We start from the raw sequence: 23260 nt of genomic DNA on the forward strand, positions 1-23260 counted from the left end.
GATATGGAGCAAGAAGAACACTCCTCCACTGTTGGTGGGAGTGCAATCCTGTACAGCCACTTTGGAAATCAGTATGTGGTTTCTCAGAAAATTGAGAATCAATATACCTCAAGATTCAATGATACCACTCTTCAGCATATATCCAGGAATGCTCAATCATACCACAAGAATACTTGCTCATGCTCTAAGCTCAAGCAGTATTATTCATAATAGCCAGAACCTGGAAACAACATAGATGACCCTCAACAAAAGAATAGATAAAGAAAATATGGTACATACACACAATGGAGTACTACTTAGCAGTTAAAAAAACGACATCATGAAATTTGTAAGCAAATGGATGGAACTATAAAATATCATCCTGATTGAGTTAACCCAGACTCAGAAAGACAAACATGGTATGTATTCACTTATAAGTGGATACTATATGTAAAGCAAACGATAACCAGACTACAACCCACAGCTCCAGAGAAGCTATCTAACAAGGAGGACCCTAAGAGGAATGTAAGGATTGCCCTGGGAAGAGGAAATAGATTAGATCTTCTGAGTAAACTGGGAGTGAGGGGGTAATAGAGGGTAGGGTATGGGGGATGAGAACATAAGGGAATGAGATGGTCAAGCTAGAACAGGAAAGGAGTGGGGGATATTTTGATAGAGGGGGACATCATGGGGATAGGGAGAAACCTGGTGCTAGGGAAGTTCCCAGGAATCGACAAGGATGACCCCCAGCTTAGACTACTAGCAATAGTGGAGAGGGTGCCTGAGCTGCCTTGCCCGGTAATCAGATTGGCAAATACCCTAACTGTCATCATAGAGCCTCCATCCAGTAACTGATGGAAGCAGATGCAGAGATCCACAACCAAGCACCAGACTGAGCTCCAGGAGGAGAAAAGAGGAAAGGGGGATTCTATGAGCAAGGGACATCAAGAGCATGATGGGGAAACATATAGAGAGAAACAAATCAAGCTAATGGGAACTCATAAGCTTTAGTCCCATGGAGCCTCCATGGGACTGGACTAGGCCCTCTGCATAGGTGAGACAGTGTGTAGCTTGTTCTGCTTAAGATGCCCTCTGGCAGTAGGATCAGGATCTATCTCTCATGTATAAATTGGCCTTTTGGAGCCCATTACCTATGGTGGGACACCTTGCACAGCCTTGATGCAGCGGGGAAGAGCTTGGACATGCCTCAAATGAATGTACCAGGTTTTGCTGACTCCTCATGGGAGGAGGTCTTACCTTTTCAACCTTTTCAAAGGAATTGAGAGGAGAGTTGGGGGAGGATAGCTGGGAATGGGTGGGGGAGGAAGGAAGAGAGGGGGATCTGTCGTTGGTTTGTAAAATGAATAAAAAATTTCTTAATAAAGAAAAAAAGTTGTATCTTTCATAGCGTCTAAGATTACAGTGACATTTTTTATAAAACTACCACAAATGAAAGTAGAAATTGGGGTTTGGAGGTTTATTCATTTCCTTTCTATAGCTAGATTTTTATGTTAAGATTACAAATATAGGACAAACAAGATGATTATGAACCATTATTTGAGTGCTCTGGACCAAACCCCAATCCTCTGGCATAGTAGCAGTGATCATAACCTCTGAAGCATCTATCTAGCCCCTTCTACATATTTTCTTTATGTAAGGTTAAAATTTTATTAAATATTCAGTGAAAATATCAAGGAAATATATGGCCTTGTGTTTAGTGTATATAAGTAACTAAGGATAATTTTGACTTCATCCATTCTCTTTATTTCCTCCCTTTTCCAAACTAAACTGTGCTTGGAAAGTAGAAAGAAAATCTCATTTAAGTAGTGAAAGTTGAAAATTAATTTTTAGAGAAGATGATATAGTTTATTTATTTGCAATTTTTTATTCATAGTTACATTGTAAGTGATCCAAAAGGTGTGACTATCCTCGTTCACTGACTACCATCTAGCAAATGCATTTTGTATAGTTATATCGTCCAAGGTGATGAGGTTTCTAATAAGTCTAAATATTAAAAATAGTGAATAACTGAATGTATTGATGGTACTGAATGCCAGATCTACACAGAGGAAGACAGTGGAAAGAAAATGAAATGAGAAATGTTTTCTTCAGCATATCCCCTATCGCTTTAATTCCACAGTCAATGCTGGTCTCATTAGATCCTCAAAGCCTTCCTTTAGAAATACTACTTGGCTTATCTGTTTCATTGAGATCCATTATCAGCACAAAAGGTTTTAAATAATAACTGTGAATAAATAGAAAACATCAACTTCTAGGATATTAAATGAATTTGTGTAAAGCTATGAACTCTCAATTTATACCTACATTTATGTAACCTGCATAATTTCTTATGGGAAGAAATTGCAAGAAAATTTTGCAGATGGCTTATTTGGCCATCATCAGCTTTCTCAAGACTCTGTTAACATAGCCACTATTCAACTGGGCATATCACTATTGCCCTTATGAAATAAGAGTTTCCCTCATCCGATTAAATGAGAACAGAAGTTAAGACAGAAGACCAGTACCTGCTTCCTTATAAAACATCAGTCATAAAGTTCTCCCTTTTTTTGTTGTTCATGTTTAATGTGTTTGGAACAATAGGAAATATTAACTTATTGTAATATGTATCAATCTTAAACATCAAGGAATTAGGACTTCTTAAATTAATGTCACTGACAGAGAATCATTGCATTAATATGACCACACCATGGCACTTTATATTTATTTACAGTGTCTAGGGAGAGAAAGTATTGGAATAATTTTTCAAGCATGGTACACTGTTAACATCTGTAATTTAATTTCACTAATCAAATACATGTACATTGTTAGACAAAAGCAATGTTATATTGATTTAATTGATGCACAGAGCATGTTTAGAATTTGACTGAATTTAGCATAATAGATTAGGAAAATGGCATGGTACAAGATTAAGTTCAGAAATCATTTATCCCCAGTATTGTAGAATTTATAACAGAGACTAAGTCAGATAGAAAGCCTTGGTATGTTTGAATTTTTCTTGTCTTACAATGAAGCTTAAATTCACATACAGTCATCTCCCATACAACTTTCTTTTGCCTTTCTGCTTTCTCTAGTTTACCAAGACATATGTTGTTATTGAGATATATGCTCACCATAAAGTAAATCAGTATCATTCCCCACTTTCACTGTCTCGCCTAACACTCAAGCGTAGATCACCTTTTTTAGACAGTTTTTCACATGAGGGAAAAAGTGGTTAAATTTTGACATAGTAGCTCAAGCAGATGAAGTTAAAGACCAGGATATGTTTCTTTTATTTTCATGAGAGTTCACTAGAATATGCTCATTGAAATTGCCTTTATTCTGAAATTTCTTCTTTGTTATGTAGACAAATATTCACTAATGCTTTTTTTTCTTATAATGATTATTATAAAAGCCAGCTTTTGTTGTATTTTCTCCTGGATTAACTCACGACCCAAAACAATACTTAAGTAAAAATAGTCTTACTAGGTAACTAGCAGACTCTTAGTAATGGGGGATACAGAGCCTGAATCGCTCAACTTCTGTAACCAGGCAAGGCTTCCAGTGGCGAGATTGGGGCACTAACCCAGCCACAAAACCTTCAACCTACAATCATTTCTGCCAGCAATGTGTGCTGGAGTAATAATTGTGGGGACCTACCCCACTGGGAACTTAGGTCACCTGTGAAGAGGTGGCCTGGAACCTAGGAAAGGCAAGTGCCCGCTGCTCACTGCTTGCCTGTTCGCCCGCCCATTTCCCAGCCTCCCTCTTACCCAGAGACAATCAGACGCAGCAGGGAGTCAAGTCAAGCAAGAACTCGTTTATTGATAGGCATTAAGCCTCTTTTATACCAGAAAACCTTAGAACCCTAGGAGGGGGTGAAGGAACAAACCAATCATTTTAAAGGGCACCCTATTTACAAGTTGTTTATGTCCTGACACTATCTCTTGTTTTTGAGTATCTTATCTTAGCATAAATAACTTGAGCTAACTTTCTTTCTCACCATTTGTATCCACTCTCTGCAAAAACACCTTAAAGCTTAAGCTCTATTTATCTGAATTTCTCTCGGCACCTCTTTGCAGCCCATGTATGCCCCACAAATAATGGCACTGAACTTGTGGGAGTTGCAAACCAATGACTGGTCCAACTTGAAACCCACACCAGGAGAAAAGCCTACATCTGACAGTGCCAGGAAGCAGAGTCTGGATCACCCAGAGACCTAAAATATAATTAAACACTAATGGAAAAAAATAAATGAAATGATTCAGAATTCTTCTAGGCTCATAGATCTGTGCCTAGCCCATTTGCCATCAGAGAGGCTTCATCCAGCAACTGATGGGAGCAGATGCAGAAACCCACAGTCAAATATTATGCTGGGCCTAATGAAGAGGGGGAAGAAGGATTGTAGGAGCCAGAGGGGTCATGGACATCACAAGAACATGGCCCACTGAATCAACTAAGCAGGGGTTATAGGGGCTCAAAGAGATAGAAACAACAATCCAGGATCCAGTATGTGTCTGAGCTGGTGCACACATGTTATGTTTGTGAGGCTGGCTATTCTTGTGGGACTCCAAACAGTGGGAGTGGGGGTTGTTTCTGACTCTTTTGCTTGCTCTTGGGACCCTTTCCCTACTATTGGTTTGTCTCATCCATCCTTCATATGAGGGTTTGTGCCTAGTCTTATTGCATCTTGTTATGTTGTGTTTGCTTGATATCCCTGGAAGGCCTGAAGGAAACTGTAGGAGTGGATCTGGGGAAGAGGGGAGGTTAGGGGGAGAGAGTGGGAGGAGGGAGGGAGGGGAAACTATTTATTTGAGAGAAAAATAAATAAAAACAAGTCTAAGTTTTATACAGTTTATAAACTACTCGTTTTACTTTTTGGGATACATGTGCATTAAAAACAAAAATGATAGTTAAGGTATTCTGTCAGTTAGGGACATAGTTCAGTTGGCCTAGTGTAAGAGCTGTAAGTGCTCTTAACTGTTAATTCATCACCCCAGCACCCTAAAATTGTATTTTATTATGTATCATGATTTGCCTATTTATAATGCACCTATTTCATTTGGTCTATTTTTTTTAATTTTTGTTTTATGATTTAATTTAATTTTTACGTGTCAGCCACGGATTCCCCTGTCCTCCCTCTTCCCGCCCCCATCCCCACTCTCTCCCCAACCCATCCCCTATTCCCATCTCCTCCAGGGCAAGGACTCCCCTGGGGATTCAGCTCAACCTGGTAGATTCAGTCCAGGCAGGTCCAGTTTCCTCCTCCCAGGCTGAGTGAAGTATCCCTGCATAGGCCCCAGGTCCCAAACAGCCAGCTCATGCACTACGGACAGGTCCAGTCTTACTGCCTGGGTGCCTCCCAAACAGTCCAAGCTAATCAACTGTTTCACTTATCTGGAGGGCCTGATCCATTGGGGACTCCTCAGCTATTGGTTCATAGTTGATGTGTTTCCACTAGTTTGGCTATTTGTCCCTCTGCTTTTTCTGATCATGATCTCAACAATTCCCAATCATACAATCCCTCCTCTCTTTCTCACCGATTGGACTCCTGGAGCTCCACCTGGGGCCTGGCTGTGGATCTCTGCATCTGCTTCCATCAGTCATTGGATAAAAGTTCTAGCACGACAGTTAGGGTGTTTGGCCATCTGGATCACCAGAGTAGATCAGTTCAGGCTTTCTCTCGACCATTGCCAGTAGTCTATTGTGGAGGTATCTTTGTGGATTTCTGGGGACCTCTCTAGCACTTTGCTTCTTCCTATACCCGTGGGGTCTTCATTTATCATGGTCTCTTTTTCCTTGTTCTCCCTCTCTGTTTTTGATCCAGCTGGTATCTCCCAATCTCCTAAGCTCTCTTTCCCTCGATCCTTGTCCTTCATTACCCTTCATTACCCCTCCTCATGTCCAGAGAAATGGATTAGATCCATATTTGGTCTATTTTTAAGACACTACTTATTTAGAAATTTATTGTTTAATTATCAAATTTCTATGACCTTTAAATTTTCTTCACATGTTGATTTATAACATGCATAATTTATTAGAAATACATAGTTTTAATTTCAAAACTTGTTTGTAACTATTTGTATCCTTGTATATTGGCTGCTTGAGAACTGTTTCATGATCACTGGAGAGGAATATGTGTTTTGCCATGTGTGTGTATGTGTGTGTGTGTGTGTGTGTGTGTGTGTGTGTGTGTGTATATGTGTGATGTTTTGCTTTTTGATGGTTTGAATATTCTACAGATGAGTCAGTATGTTTTCTTTACCAATTCTACTTACATAATTTATTATTCAAAGTGAGGTTTTAGTGCCCCAAGTATCATTATATTCACGACTTCTTCATTTCTTCATTCAACTTTGTCACATTCAGCTCTATACTCAGTGTATTTTCAGGATTCTATGTTAGCATATATATGAATATAGATGTGTTGTTGATGGATTGATACTTTATCATTACATGACGTCATAATTCCGATAGTAATTTTTCTCTTAGAATGAAATTTATCATAACATCTTAACATCACCCCAGTTCTATTTGATTGATGACTGAATGTGATTTCTTTGTAAATCCTTTACATATAACCAATGGTAAGGGGCAAATGTCCTGGTAGTCAGGCTGTATTCATCTATATTTTCTATCTAAGCTATACCAGTACACTGCTTTCCAAAGCAGAAATGTTTTCATGATATCCTATGTGTCCAGTAATGAATGGAACTAGAAGTCATCTACTGGATTCTAAATGTCAATGCTCCATAATATCCATGTATTAAATATTACATAGTAGGATAGCAATGAACTTTATCTCCAGTTCAGCAATGGTGAATTCTCCATACTTTATTCTTTCTCAGGAAGAAAATATTCTTCCACAGAACCTGAATCCCTTCTTTGACATTTGTCCTCATTCCACAGTTTCCATTGTTACTTTATAGCTTGAAACGTTTGTTGCATGTGTTATCATCAGGTTTTTGTAAGTTCAACTATCATTGTTTCCCCTCTCTCATCTGTGGTGAAAAGTGGATGAAAATTTCCAACCAGCTCCAGTCTTTATGAATCTTCTCATGTATTTATTTTCTGTATGGAATGGGCAGATCAGGTCTACCAGTGTAATGTACACTGCCTTTCAATAGTAATAACAGTTCTTAGTCTTAACAGAATTGCAAATTCTGAACCTCCATTTCCAATCTACCAAATCAGACTTGGGGAGGGGGCTCTGAAATCTCGATTGAACTAGCCCTCTTGGGAATTATTAAGTAGGTAAAGTTTAAAAACAACAGGCCAGTATTTTACTTGACTTGACCCTGTGATAGGGGAATCCATTGCTTTCATTTTTACAATATCAACTTCTGTAAGCTGGGTCAACTGGCAGCAATTTAATTTTACCATATGTAAAATAAGGATATTAAAAGCATGTATATTGAATCTGACATCATTTTCAGGCCCATAAAAAGAATGATGGAAAGTATTAGATTTTGAAGGTTGAAATTGAATGGGTAATTGTTAAAAATTAATAAGCTACCATTAAAATGTGTGGAAGTCTTCTCCACAATCATCAGTGAATACAGAATTCCTGGTCATGTAATATATAAATAATTGCATCTTATAATGGAAACAATCACTTGGTCTCTAAGCCTCTAATATTTTAAATTGTAAAACACAAAAATTCAATCATAATCTCCAGCTCTAAAATTCTGAGATATCACCGAATGATTTAATAATAGGTACATTTGAACAGTTAGCACTAAAAATATCATAAAACTGAATGCCATGTAGCTGTAATTTTCAACATTTCTCTTTTAGCAATCATTTTAAACAAATATTCCTTATTGAAATAGTTCAGAAAAAGTTACTTACTGGGAAGTTCATTATAAATTAATCCAAGCACGTTTTGTTTTTCTGAGGAAATTTACTAGTAATAGTTTTATGATCATGTTCTTTGAAAATGACACAATTCACCCACACATACAAATAGTTTTGGTTTTTATAAGCTTCAGTAGTTAAATTTCCTTTCTAGGAAGATCTATAAATAAAAGTGGTCATTGTATCCTGATTGCAAAACAAACTGACTTTCAAAAGAAGATCTGCTGTCACTTCTTGCCTAAGAAACTGTACCATGAAGATTCATGTCTTTCTCTTTATTCTGCTCTTTTGGGTCACAATTTTACCAGGTAATATGTAAGCATTTGTCAGGGGTATTTGTAGAAAAGGATTTTCAAAGGCATCAGTTGCTATTTCTTAAAAATATTTTTTTAAATAAGAATGAAAATATTGTTTTACCAGGTTTAGTGTGGAATTTTTAAATTGCAACAGAAAATAGTTACTAGTGGGAAATCTGGTGAGACATGAAGATATGTAGTTTAATCAATAATATTGTATTAATATTAATTTCTTTCCACTTACAGATAATATCATACATTTTCATGTATGACACACAGTAAGATTGGCCTCCACTGTGTTCAGAATCCAACATGTTGAAATCTGAAATGATTAGAAAGTTTAAAATTAAAATATTTATCCCATTATGTTTGCACAGAAATATATATTTGGTATTCATTCCTAATGGATTTATACCTTTTTTGGAAAACTATTGTTGAGCATTATTAACTGTAAGGTGTCAATAACTCAGTGTTAGAATATATAACTTATATTTTTGTACTCTACAATCATAGAGAATTAGTGAAATGCTTTCTAGTATTCTTTTCTCAGAATTACAAGCCAATTACATTCCTTGTTGGTTTTCTTTTAAGTATTTCTTGTCATTACCAACTACTGTATTTTGGTGGAAATTTTCCCTGAAGTCTATTTTATCCCAGCAGGCAAACAGTGAGATATTGGTCTTCTTATGAAGTGATACACATACATTAACTGCAAAACAAATAAACAAACAAAACAAAATAAGAATGCTGGCTTCACTGTATTTATTTATTTTTATAGTAATAAATTAATCCATTCCTTCACTCATTTCAGACAGTCTAGCTTAATAACCTTTACAAACCCCAGGTTTCATATGGCCTCCAATATATAATAGATCATATTCTTATATATTTTGTAAGTAACACTAATTAACACTAGTAAATAACTATGTAAGTATATTTCAAGCCTATATCTTTTTTTGCAATGAACATCTTCAGGTGCCCTTACTAATAACCAGAGTTACTTATCCATTCCTTCAACAATATATATCCATTCAATATAAATGTAAAATTTGTATTGAATACAGGCTTGGAAATTATAAATCACTTAGATGATGGAATAGCATAAATTATATTGTGTGTCAATAGTCTTATGTATTTTTCTTTTACTTCCAAAGGGTATGCTCTTTTTGAAATTATACATGATCTAAACCTACAGAGAACTCTTATTATTACAGACAAAAATAGTATGAAAAGCAATAACTGTAACTCTGTCTGGATGCTCTTTTCTTTTCAATAGTAGGAGAGGTATATTATAAAAAAAGTTTAGGAAAGGAAATTAATAGGCTTACTATCACTTTATATCTCACAACCTATCTATGGTAAAAGAATGAAATTCACTACAAACATAGAGCACTGGTGCTGAGGAGATGGCTGAATACTTACGAATGTTTACTGTTCTTAAAGGGGACCTGAGTTCAGTTCCTCAGTTCTGAGCACTCAGAGTGGGTAGCCCAAGACCACCTACAGCCCCAACTCTTGGGGATCTAATGATCTGTTCTGCCCTCTATAGTAACATTCATATATGTGGTGCACATAAACTACTATTATAGAGGCACACATACAAACACGTAAGTAAACTATAACCCACTGGGTGAAATTAGTGGTCTCCATGTACTCTTGGGTATGGAGACTTCCACCAGAGTATGACCAACCAACCAGAGACCACACCCTTAAAAAACATTCTCCTCAGAAGCCATGAACTGTTAGTAGTTCCTCAGCTAATAGTTGGGCTTCATGCAGGGCTGTTGACTGGCTCGAACTTGCCTAGGTCTGGGCAGATAACCACAGCTGTCCAGAGTACAGTAGTCCTATATGTGTTAAATACAGTGTTTTGATTTGATCCTCTCCAAACTCTGAATGTCTAAACTTGAATATTATTTACATGAAACAGAAATATAAAGTATCATTATACTACCAGTAATTATTGTCCTTAAGATTACTATGCCAGGAATTTCCATTTGTGTGACTTAGTTTTCTTCTGCATTTTCTAGACACTATAAATACACGTAAAGTCTAAAAATGGAATATTTTTTATTGCTCCATTCTTTTAATTTTTTCTGACAAATTGGAAATTTCTTTTATTATGAATGGGTATTTTTATTTAATCTTACATATGTTATAAATGCAGAGCAGCGTGTTTTTGTATCAAAGAGATCACATTGTCTTTCTTTCCCTGATACCTGCAAAAATTCAAGGTAATCTAAGGAATAAAACATACACACAAATAAATAAAAACAAAAAGAAGTTGTAGGTGAAAGAATTATTTGGGGAATAATTCTGTACATTTTTTTATATTAATTGAGATTCATATACTACTTAAAGAAAATTTCTATCATCTGAAGCTATTATAATAGTATAAATGGTTCTTTCATGAGAAAGTAAAGGAGATGGATTCTTCTGAGAGTCATAAGATACTTTAGAGTAAGGATAATATGTGATTAAATGCATTTGAAGACAGGGGGTTATTTGTCTTTTCACAGTATTATTAGAACACTATTATTAGGAGTGACATTGCACCTGAGAAGACGTTAAGAAATGCTTCGAGAACATTTCTCACTGCCTGTATTACTGGCAAATGTTGGGTAAAGTTTTCAGAATGGGTGACAAAAAACCCTGAAATGCACAGAACAAACCCCTCAGGACAAATGTTTGCTCAACCACAAATTCAGCTTTGTTTAGGAAGAGAAGCCTACCCTAGAGCCTGCCATAGCTCCCAAGAGTTATTCCTATGACAGAGAAAATAACAGCCTGATATAGTAGCAAACCTCTGTAACCCCAACACGGGGGGAGGAAGATTCAGGGAAATCAGGAATTCAAGTCCATCCTTAGATACATTGAAGTCAGCCTGAGTTTCATAAAATCCTGTCTTTAAAAAAGAGACTTTAAGGCTGGGCGGTGGTGGCGCACGCCTTTAATCCCAGCACTAGGGAGGCAGAGCCAGGTGGATCTCTGTGAGTTCGAGGCCAGCCTGGGCTACCACGTGAGTCCCAGGAAAGGCACAAAGCTACACAGAGAAACCCTGTCTCGAAAAACCAAAAAAAAAAAAAAAAAAGAGAGAGAGAGAGAGAGAGAGAGAGAGAGAGAGAGAGAGAGAGAGAGAGACTTTAATTTTGCAGTTCTAGACAAAGACATGACAAAGTTCACCATGGCAGAACACCACTATTGGTAGAATCTGCTCATGACTCCAGCTACAAATTTTTCATCCTTCTTTTTTTTTTCTTGTTTCAAAAGGAATTAAAAGCAAAGCAGGAGTTAGTAAACTGTTTTTTACCTAAAAATAAAGTAAGTAAATATTTCAGGTTTTATGCGGCCTATAAGCTCAACTGTCATTGAAATATGAAAGCTTTTATATACAATGTGTAAGTAAGTGTGTGCTAATGGAATCGTACATCATAAAAAAGTGGCATGGTAGATTTGGGTCTTATGCACACTTCATTCTTACCAAGATTAACACAGCAAACAAAAATCTGAAGAATGCCTTTTCAAACAACTATTATTTCAGAAATGTTGTGGTATTCCCATAAGGGTGAAAAATGAATGCATACTCTCTCTCTCTCTCTCTCTCTCTCTCTGTTTGTGTGTGAGTGTTTCCCTCTCTTACCTCCATCTCTCTCTCTCACTGTCCTTCCCTTTTCTCTTTGATCAATGCTTTTGTTACATATAGACATAATTTAGTTCATATATTTGGGAAAGAAAACCACAAAGTATCCAGGAAATTTGAGAGCATTTGAACAAATTGTTTACCATTGCCTAATTCTGAATACTTTTGAAAGACAAAATTAAGTAGCAATGAATTTTAGTAATAATGTTCAGTAATGACTCATAAGGCATAAGGCTTAGGTTGATTATTTATGAGAGCAGAATAGGGCATCCTTAATTCTATGGATAGCTGCAGAAAGAAAGCCAGGCAGAACATAAATCATGACCCACTTTTATGATTGTCAGCTGATAATGATTGATTAATAAATAAGATGCTAATTGGCCAGTAGCCAGGCAGGAAATATAGGCGGGACCGAGAAGGAAGAGAACGCTGGGAAGTGGAAGGCTGAGGCAGGGAGATGCTGCCAGCCGCTGTGATGAGAAGCAACATGTAAAGATACCAGTAAGCCATGAGCCACATAGCAACTTATAGATTAGTAGAAATTGGTTAATTTAAGATATAAAAATAGCTGGCAAGAAGCCTGAGCCATTAGGCCAAACATTTTAAATAATAAAAGTCTTTGTGTGTTTACTTAGGTCTGAGGGCCATGGGAGCCGGGCAGGAACAGGATAACTTCAGCTACAATTATCTTCAAGAACTTTTCCTGGGCCATCACCCAGTCATTTATGAACACCTACTTAGCCCCATGACACTTTCTGAAGTCTAGAATATCCTTCCTGTAAGACAACAATGAATTCACTTAAATTTTCCCCAGCATTGGAGAATGGTCACACTATAATCTTTTGTCTCTAGAACTTTCTTTGTATAGTTATGTTATATATAGTTTACTAATTCCAGCCATTCTTTTCTTCTTGCAGCCAAAAAGAGGTATCCTGAATATGGTAGCTTGGATTTGAGGTGGGAGTGCAGAATGAGTAAAGGTCACTGTAAGACCCAGTGCTCTGAAAATGAATTTAGGATTGCTTTCTGCATAAGACCTGGAACTCACTGCTGCATCTAGAACTGAAGACTGTGGATGAAAAGATACACATAACTCCAAAGGAAGAACAAGTCTAATTAAGTCTTCCCAGCAAAACTTTCAAGATATGTGTGTCTCTGTAAAACAAAAAGAATTAAATAAAATTTAATCCTGAATCATTCGGAAGTGGTCCTAGTTCACGTATTAGTTGGTGCATTCAGAAACAAAACTGAATCCATATAATGCAATATAATCCTTGAACAGAACTCAGAGTTTTGTGTCTTGTGGTAGTTGACATAGTAAGATGATGGGAAATCCTAAGTCAAAGAAAGGACTTGTATCTCTGAGATGCAGACTTCCAGTAGACATGCACGATTAATTTATTACCCACAAGAAAATGTATAAAGTCCTAGGCTTGGAGACTAGATGTTGAGAACACAGATCAATCTCATGAGATACAAAGGGCTTAAGAGAGAGACTAACCAAGGCATAGGAACAATGTAGCAGAGAAAATTCACATCATCACTAGTGTCTACTCATGTTTATTTAGTGTAGAGAAGTGCGAATCAAAAAGGATGGGGGGGCATTTCAGAAAGGAGAATGTAGACATAATTATTTTGTATCAAAATATATACTATGCCCACTACTTTAATCTTTTCTTTACTCCAAAGAGTAGATATTGCAAAAGGAGATACACATAAGGAAAGAAGGAACACTCATCTTCAATTTTCACCTTTTTTCAGCCTCACTTTCTCTCCTGCCTCTGAGTGCAACAATATTCTGACCTGTAATGCTACATAATAAACCCATACAATATCCACCCAAATTTCCCATTTTTTATTATTGCATAGCATTACAATTTATCAATTTGTATCAAATTAAAATTCTTGTGAAACATTCACTCACCCAATAAAATAGAATAGGTTTTGGCAAATTAATTAATGGAAAGGGAAATTATTAGCAACATACACATGGACTAGAATTTGACTCAGAAAGAGATAGGAAATAAATAATTTATTTTATTGTTGCCTCTCTGTGAGTTTATTCCTGTATCCAAATACAGATAACAGATGTGAGCAAGTATATACTAGATATTATTTACACCAGTGCCACACGTGGTGGGAATAAGCTGCCACTGCAGAGGTTATACTGCAATGTGTATGTGTGTGTGTGTGTGTGTGTGTGTGTGAGAGAGAGAGAGAGAGAGAGAGAGAGAGAGAGAGAGACAGAGAGAGAGAGACAGAGAGAGAGAGACAGAGAGAGACAGAGAGACAGAGACAGAGATCAATTTTCAGTATTTTAATTCAATGAATACTTGAGTTCCATCCTGAAGCAATTATTTTCTAAGCACACATTGGAGCTTTTGTGTCTTTTCCAGATTTTAATATCTTTAAAGAGTCAGATGAACTCATGTGCTCTCTTGTAACACATACACTGAAAAGTATTTTATCTTTCGGTAGTCATTTGCAGCAAGTTCTTTCTGCCTTGGCACTCTTGGTATTGTGGTCTGGATAATTCTCTTTAGAAGAGCTACATGTTACATTGCATGGCAACTGGCAGGACATGTCACAGCATCCTGGGCTTTTACCCACTAGATGCCAACAGCACTGGTTCCTTTAAAGATAAAAATTCAAATGCCTACATATGGTGACAAATATCTCCTTTGAGGAATGAAACATGTAGACACAAAGCACCCATTCTCACAGAAATTAAAATTTTAAATGGAAACTAAAATATTACTAACATTGGCAATGTGGTCAGTAATAACATGTCTGTGTCTTGTAAGAATAATTAGCTATTCAAAACTTAATTATATTGGTATATATTAGCTGAGGATATATTGATAATTCCAGAAAAATTAAACTTCATTTTCTGCAATGAGTATATACATTACATTAAGGAAGAGATTAAATTATGATTTTAAAATGAATGTTTGTGATTTTTTTACCTAACCCATTCCTGAGTTATTACTACCACAATCTTTCTACTAGAGTAGAGAGATGAAATATGCCATCTGTATAGGGAACATCAGAATTCAGCTTGTTAGGAACTACCAAGAAGTTGAAGATGGTTAGAAGTTCTCCATACAAAAATGGAGCCATCTCTACATTTAAATCAGGCTGTCCTAGCAAGTCTGGGAGTCTACCCACCCTTTAGTGCTCCTTTGAGAGAAATCAAATCCCTTTCAACTATACATGGAAGCCACTGCCCTAGGTCTTCACTCAAGATGAAAAGGCTAGAAACTTGAAGAGGATACTTAGGAAATTGTTTATGTATTTTCTATTTATATCAGAATTTAAAAACTAAGCATAGATATCTGTGGTTATAACCCCAGCATTGTGTGCAGAGTCAAGCAGTTTCTGGTGAGTTGCAGATTCAGCTAAAGACATTTCCTTGGGGAATAAGGAGATTATAGAGGAAGACATCTGATGTTGTTTGTTAGGTGTGCTTGTGTGTGTCCATGCGCACACAACCACTCACTCATGCAGGTTCACATCACACACACACACACACACACACACACACACACACACACACACACCACACAAGCAAGTGAAAGTATAAAGGCTGAGTGTATGCTTGATATGTTAGGTAGAAGCAACTCATCAGAAGTTGAAAAAGAGGGAGACAAAGATTACTCTAAGATTTCTTGTCTGGGCACTCATCAAGTAAATTTTGTCATTTATTGAAAGCAGACAGTCACTGGAACAAATTTGAGTTAGATTACTCACTTAGTTCTTTGTATGTGAACCTGTAAAGATAGAAGAGATTTTAAAAGTGATTATGTGGAGAAGAAAGAAAAGCAGTGATTATGTGTCGGTGAATTGGTAGGAGAGGAGAGCAGCTAGTTTCAGTCAATGTGTTGGTGATTTCTCATAGCATGGGGACTGTGTTTTTGTTCATTTGGGGTAGTAGAATGCACAGACATAGATGCGGGCCGCTAAGCTCACCCAGTGCAAAAGCCTTAGGATGTCTCTTCAAAATTTTCAATTGGGTTACTGAAGGGGGAACAATGAGAATAGTTAGGAGTGGAGATGGCAAAGATCTGGAATTATTAACTAGATTAAGTGCTGTGATGCTATCTCTAAAAGCACAGAAAGTCACTTAGACGTGACCTGATTCACAAAGGTGATAAACCCATTTTCATATTGATGCATGTAGCTTTGTACTGGGCATGACTCAAAAATAATTTGAATGTTCTGCCACTTTATGTGTTTTTTTTCTTGATTAGTCCAATTGTTCCCAACTCTCTTATCTAAAAACAATTGGACTCTCTCATCTTATTGTTTTTTCCATGCTATTCTACAAACCTGTGTAAATTCTATTCTCTACCAAACTCCTTGACAACTAACCTAGACTTAGTTTCTAATTTCCAACTCTTACACACAGTTGTTCACCTGCATTTACCAATATTTATCTCCTGTTCCCACTGAGCACAAGACCCAGTACAACCTAGTTACTATTTAAAGCATGTGAATTTTTTTTAAAAAAGGATGGTTTCTATAAATCTAAAAGTGAAAAAAATCAAGTTAAAAGATAAGTTTAACCAGCCACAAATCTATAAATCATCTATACTAAGAAAAATGAAAAAAAAATTGTAAACCATAAACTAGAATATATATGGACATTATCATTTCATGTGATTGCACACAGTGTCCTGAAGTGGAAAATTATTATAAACTACACTTTATAGCCCCAAAAAAATATAGGCATACTTACAAGATGTACAGCACTCAGTAGGAACACTGACCTTCAACTGACTGCCTCAGTTGCTCTATTCCCTTGAAAATGCACATTCTGAAAACCTCCTCTGGGGGGAGCTTCCTGTGAAGCCTGTTGTTTTCATGATTTAAGAATTTTCAAAAATGGTTTGATTTTTTTCACATAAAATGCCTACATAATCCATTAATTGTTGATAACTGAACATTGATATCACTAATTTTACCTTGAGATTATTTTCTCTTTATAGTTGTAGTAACTTTTTGTTCATATAATTTGAATCCCTGTAAATAGAGGGATACATATCCAGATTTTTCAGCTCCTCTTATTTTTAATTCAAATAGAATGACATCATTTTGTCACTCCTTGTCCCTCTTCCAGCCCCTACCAGCTACCTTCACTTGCACCTTCCCATCCCCTACGTTGAAGTTCACAGCCTCTTTTTCTTTAATTACATTAGTTATACACACACACACACACACACACACACACACACACACACACACACACAGGTGTATGTATATGTGTGTGCATGAATATATATAAATACAAATTGCTGGGTGCATTTTGTCATTTGTGTGCACAAGCTTTCAAGGCTGACTACTTTGCCTTCACTTTCTCTTAGTAAATATTTTAATGTTATAAAATGCCTTAAAATTGCTAATAATATTCTCTGCTTGAAATATTATTTGTCATACCTTAAAATGGGCCCTCAAAGTTTCTTTGAACTAATGCTGGCATATGATATCATTTTCCATTCACTTACTAAGGATTTATCCTTGTTTTAGTAGTTGTGATGTGTTTTTCACATCTAGTTGAGGGGTCATATCATTAATTAAGTTCATTTAGTAGGTACTGTACATAATTTTGCTTATATGTTATAACATATTAGTTCTTTTTATGACTATGTTTTAATTAATTGTTTACTTTAAATTTATTTTGTTTCTTTTATCGAATTATGAAACACAACACATTGTGTTACTTTCAAGGATGTTCTGGTGTTTGATGATGTGAGCTTTGTTTTTCTTTTTCTATTTCTTCCTGACAGTTGTACTGCCATTGATCTTAATCATATATAGTTATTTTCCTCTATATTCGATTTTTATTTCTCTGTTTTTGAAGATTTTATCCATGACCTCAAATATATTAGCAGAGTACAGCATCATTCACACAAACAACAGTGTTTGTTTTCTCTTTTCCTGTCTTTTTTTCCTTTTTATGGAAGATGTGCCCTTAATGGCACTACTTTTATAAGTGTCCAAAAACAGAAAAAAAAGAAGACATTGTTTTAAATTTACACAAATTTTCATTTTAATAAATTCAACTGCTATGTAGGTGTTATTTCATCTCTACAAAAAAATACAGTTCTCACCTCAAAGGAAATGGGATAGCTTATTCTAGAGGCAAGTAAGAGTGACCATGGTCCAGGAGTACAGATTTAGATCACCCCAAATTCCATGTTCTGTGGGCTTACAATTTGAAGAGGTTTGCATGCAACAGAACAAAGTAGTAAGGTAATTAAGTATATCAGCAGAAACATTTCACGAGTTGGCAAGAGTTTCCACCTAAAACCTGAGAAAAGATTCTAAAATGGAAGTAAAAACAGCTTCCTAATTGTCTCTCTCAAATGAGCAGCAGCTGCTGGTTTGAGTTACTGGCGGGTTCCTGGCATGTGCGCTTGACCTGCAGTATGGCGGGAATGAGGCCTCTGCAAGTGGCACATTAAGCTGCGTGGTGGATTTAGCCTTTGCTAGTACAAAACAAAAAGAGGTTTCTGGGCTACACGCTGCTTTGATAAGAAGCATAGACCCACTATTTCTGAGAATTGATGGCTCCCAAAGCTGGCGGAAAACGTACCACTGCCATGTTGGGAAGCGGAAGTGGGTGGAGTCAGCAGGCTTAGAAGGCTGCAGTTTAAAGCAATAGGCTCAAGGTAATATAAAAATAAGCCATGTAAAGATGGCTACCACACAGAGAATCTGGATTATGTTCTCTTTGATATTCGTAACTGAAGAAAAACATTTGATTGCAAAAGCTGTTGAGTTATGCCAAAATGTTATTTTAAAGGTACCTTGACATCAAAATTTGGCTATAAGGATATGTTGCTTTGGAAAAGAGGCTCTGCTTTTGTTTCTACAGAAAGCCAGAGGCTATGGATTTGTTCCAGATTAAGATACATCAGTTTGACCAGTCAAGACCCCCTGAAAGGTCTCCGATGACACCATGGCCCAGATGATCCAACATCCAGAATTGTTTCAAGGCAACTGGCTCAGACGATACAGCCTCACGGACTACTCCATGATCCTTAAATTTTCTTTGTGTCCCCATAAGATACAGTGCCCCCCTCCAGCAGGAAGTAGTAAGAGAAGCTACGCCCAAATTCCCAAATATACCAAGCTGGCTTTAGAGATGTGTAAAAGTTAAAACCTTCCTTTAAAAAAAAAAAAAAAAAGAAAGAAAGAAAGAAAAGGGGAAGTGCTGTGGGATGGTCTGTATGTCAAATTGCTCTGATTAGTCAATAAAAAAAAAACACTGATTGGCTAGTGGCCAGGCAGGAAGTAGGTGGGATAAGGAGAGAGGAGAATTCTGGGAAGCGGAAGGCTGAGGAGGGAGACACTGCCAGCCGCCGCCATAACTAGCATCATGTGAAGATGCCGGTAAGCCACCAGCCATATGGCAAGGTATAGATTTATGTAAATGGATTAATTTAAGATATAAGAACAGTTAGCAAGAAGCCTGTCACGGCCATACAGTTTGTATGCAACATAAGTCTCTGTGTTTACTTGGTTGGGTCTGAGCGGCTGTGGGACTGGCGGGTGACAAAGATTTGTCCTGACTGTGGGCAAGGCAGGAAAACTCTAGCTACAGTTTGTTTTCTCTTTTCCTGTCTTTTTTCCTTTTTATGGAAGATGTGCCCTTAATGGCACTACTTTTGTAAGTGTCCAAAAACAGAAAAAAAAGAAGACATTGTTTTAAATTTACACAAATTTTCAATTTAATAAATTCAACTGCTATGTAGGTGTTATTTCATCTCTACAAAAAATACAGTTCTCACCTCAAAGGAAATGGGATAGTTTATTCTAGAGGTAAGTAAGAGTGACCATGGTCCAGGAGTACAGATTTAGATCACCCCAAATTCCATGTTCTGTGGGCTTACAATTTGAAGAGGTTTGTATGCAACAGAACAAAGTAGTAAGGTAATTAAGTATATCAGCAGAAACATTTCAGGAGGCAAAACAGAGACATCAGTTGTGACAGGCCTCAAATGCTATTCTATGTCTGAGCAGTGGAAACTAGGTACTAACTTAAATGTATTTCAAAGTGTTTCACCAGGTAGTCATGAAGACATTAGATCAGACACATCAGTGTGAAAGCAATGGCTAATGGTAGACTAGTAATGGCTCAAGATAGTTTTTTTACTAGGCTCTGAACCTGCAACATCCCAACCTCTCCCCTATCTTTGAAGACCTCTTCAATTTCCAGACCTGTAGAAGTTTTGGTAAACATTGCAGCTTCTTTTTTGGACCTGACCTTCACCTAATAAAATTAGACATAGAGACAGACACAGTGGACACCAATGGCGTTTGACACAAACTGCAGTGGAATACAACCCTCCTCCTAGAAGAGTGGAACCTCAGATCCAGAAAATAAAATCCTTTGGTATTTTAAAAGATGTGCAACCACTTAGAATATTTCAATGGTCCCCAAAATATTAGTCTTTAATCAGCAAGATCCATATTGTATGGCTAACTTTGAAGCTGTGTTCTCTTTAATCAGCAAGATCCATATTGTATGGCTAACTTTGAAGCTTGTGTTCTCAGACCTCTTGAGGATGAGAAACACTAGTTTAATCACAACACTGGGCTTCACTGAATGAATGCTTTGCACGATGCTGATGCATGCTGATGTCTGAGACCGTTGCTTCCATGTAACATCTGACAACTGATGATCTGAAGGAGGCTTTGACCTGAAAGGAGCAAGAAGAGGAGGGAAGATAGGTTGTCTTTTGAAAAGAAAATACTTCTTGAATGTGTCATGGCCTTAATTCTTAAAATCATGAGACAAAAATCAAATTATGATTTATGTCAATTGCCAAACTTATCATATCACACTAAAACATAGACATCAAAGGTTCTAAATTTTTCAGTTTAGAGTACTTCATAATTTATTAAGAATTCTCCCTCATTGGATAAGGAGCTAGCAAGGGACTCATAAACACAGTTTTTGGCCCTGGAATTTTCACTCTGTGATAACTGTGTTAAACTTTCCTGCAGTCCCATAATTTAAGGTACCCACAATAATATGGTAAATATTCAAGATTTAACTAGAACCTGGCATTGTACTATAATTCTGCTCCTGACAATAATAGTGACAACATCTAGCCCTTTGGCTTAGTGTCCCAATCAGTTTTCTCTGTGGTGGTCCATCTTCTCCTTTGTTTTCAGGGCTATACAATTAGCTTGCTATTTGCATTAACTAACCCTCACTCCCACGTTTTTGATATGCTCAAACACAATGCAAAGCAACACTCAGAGAAACCTGTGAGGAAATTATTTGAACAAAATATTGTTGGTCATCACTCTTACACAGGCACTCCTAGTCTGAGCTATGTGCTTAACTTTTTTCTTTGCTTTAACTTGGTATGAATTGTTTACACTTCCCTTTTATGTTTACACTACTTGGTGTCACTTTCAAGTAAAACTTGGAATTCAGAGATTTTATGTAAAGGATGAAGGGGAGGCCGCTTGAAGACATAAAATAACTGAAACATCTTTGAATATATTATCAGAACTTTAATAAGTATAATTATTTATAAAATTTAATAAAAGTATTTTGTAGCTTCACTGGTTTTTAGCTTTCCTATTTCCAAAATAAAAGTATTTGTTTATAGCTTAAGCATCACTAATAGCTGCTCTTTAATCTTTCACAGAGTAGGTTTTATTGAGACTGTGGGTGTGTTCCTCTAGTAGGATACTGACCAGCTTGGCTGCTCTACAAGTCCTCCGTATTTACTCTACTCATCTCTCATGGCCTCAATGCTTACCTATCAGTACTTCAGTATTCTTGCCATGGCTTGCCTGTCTCAGATTGTTACTCTATTTTAAAAATAACTTTTAGGGGGGAAATCAACAACTGTATTTCTAAGTAATGTAAATCAGATTTTTGGGCCTCCTCCTTCAAAAAATAAAACTTAAACAAATTAAATTGGATAGGTCTATTTGTAAAAAGAATGTTTTAGAAATTGGGAAACACCTTGACCTAGTGGTAGTTCACCAAGTAGTAGGAACAGCAGCTGGAAATAGAAGCAAACTAAATCAATTGCTTGATTGACTACCAATAGGTACTCATTTTATTTCTAAATGGTATAATGGGGAGTTTTTCTTACTTGGGGACGATCTAATTGGTTGGTTTCCTGTGACTGACAGAAATTTGGCTTCTTGTGGTTTGCTAAAATTTGACTGCTTTCTTATAAATATATATATATATTTTGGTTTTTCGAGACAGGGTTTCTCTATGTAGCTTTGCGCCTTTCCTGGAACTCACTTGGTAGCCCAGGCTGGCCTCAAACTCACAGAGATCCGCCTGGCTCTGCCTCCCAAGTGCTGGGATTAAAGGCGTGCACCACCAACCGCCCGGCCTTCTTATAAATTTTTAAAGGTTATTTTAAATATGCTTAAAGAGTTATTCTTACTTTTAAATTATATGTATGATTGTGTGTCTATGTGTGAGTTTGTCCATGTGCTCATAGAGGCCAGGAGAAGGTTTCTAATTCTTAAGCACAGCAGTCACAGGTAGTTGTGAGCAGCCTCATGTGGATGCTGGGAACCAAGTTCAGGTTCTCTGCAAGAGCAGTACTGTTCTTAACTACTATGCAAGTCTCCAGTCCATACTGTGAACATTTTAAAATGCTATGTTCAGTTTCAGTTCATGGTACGAAGGATGTTTCCAGGTCAGATTTAATGTAAAAGGTCCTTCTTAAGAAGAGCACCAACCTATGTGTTTTAATTGATGCAGCAAGATGACCTTCAGATCACTATAGACAGATAGTAAAGACGCATACTACCACTGTTCCAGAAATATGTAGGGAGATAGAATGTAGGCTCCTCTGTCACTTTCCCAACACACACACACACACACACACACACACACACACACACACACACCCCTCACAATTGCTTACATCCAAGTCATATTTTGGCAAGTAATATTTTTGAAATTTTATTTAAAGGAAAGGACTACTTTTTCTTTATACTGAAAACTCAGTGTCTGGGCTTTAAAATATCCCTTCATTTGTATCACTACTTTTGACTTTCCTTTGATCGATGATTTATTTTAATTGTCCTCTGAACAGTTGCTTGCTCAGTGACTTACAGATCAGTAATATCAGTCAACAAGGTGTATCATACACTCAACAAGTGAAAGACAATATACAAGGGCCAGATCATACAGTCTTTCATGTTCATGTTGTGGAGATGACAAAGTCAAGTTATCAAATATATCAGAACTCAAGAATTAAAATAGACCTTATTGCATTGATTTTGAGGTAATATAGATATTTAAATATTCTTTCTTTTCTTAAAAGACTATGTCCATCTTTGTAAATAAATTTCCTTTCCTTAGTCTTGTTTGATGCTCATGGCCTTTTAAGAAATGAGACATTAAAAAAAAAGCACAGTCCTTTTTATTTATGCTAGGCTGACAGGGAACTAAGAGATGTCCTTTCACACTATGAACATTGATAAAATTAAAATA

The 23260-nt window shown here is 36.7% G+C and overlaps 1 protein-coding gene across 1 annotated transcript in view; it reads left to right on the forward strand.

Moving 5' to 3' along the window:
* Defb110 (defensin beta 110) overlaps positions 1 to 12921 on the forward strand; it is a 117241-nt gene extending 104320 nt beyond the window's left edge. Inside the window, 2 exon segments of the mRNA XM_037199576.1 lie at positions 8007 to 8141; positions 12687 to 12921. Coding sequence (XP_037055471.1) covers positions 8007 to 8141; positions 12687 to 12829 — 278 coding nt within the window. The 3' untranslated portion in view covers positions 12830 to 12921.
* Positions 12922 to 23260: the final 10339 nt, after the last annotated feature.

The sequence above is a fragment of the Peromyscus leucopus genome, chromosome 16_21, assembly GCF_004664715.2.
Source record: "Peromyscus leucopus breed LL Stock chromosome 16_21, UCI_PerLeu_2.1, whole genome shotgun sequence".
In the NCBI taxonomy this organism is placed as follows: domain Eukaryota; kingdom Metazoa; phylum Chordata; class Mammalia; order Rodentia; family Cricetidae; genus Peromyscus; species Peromyscus leucopus.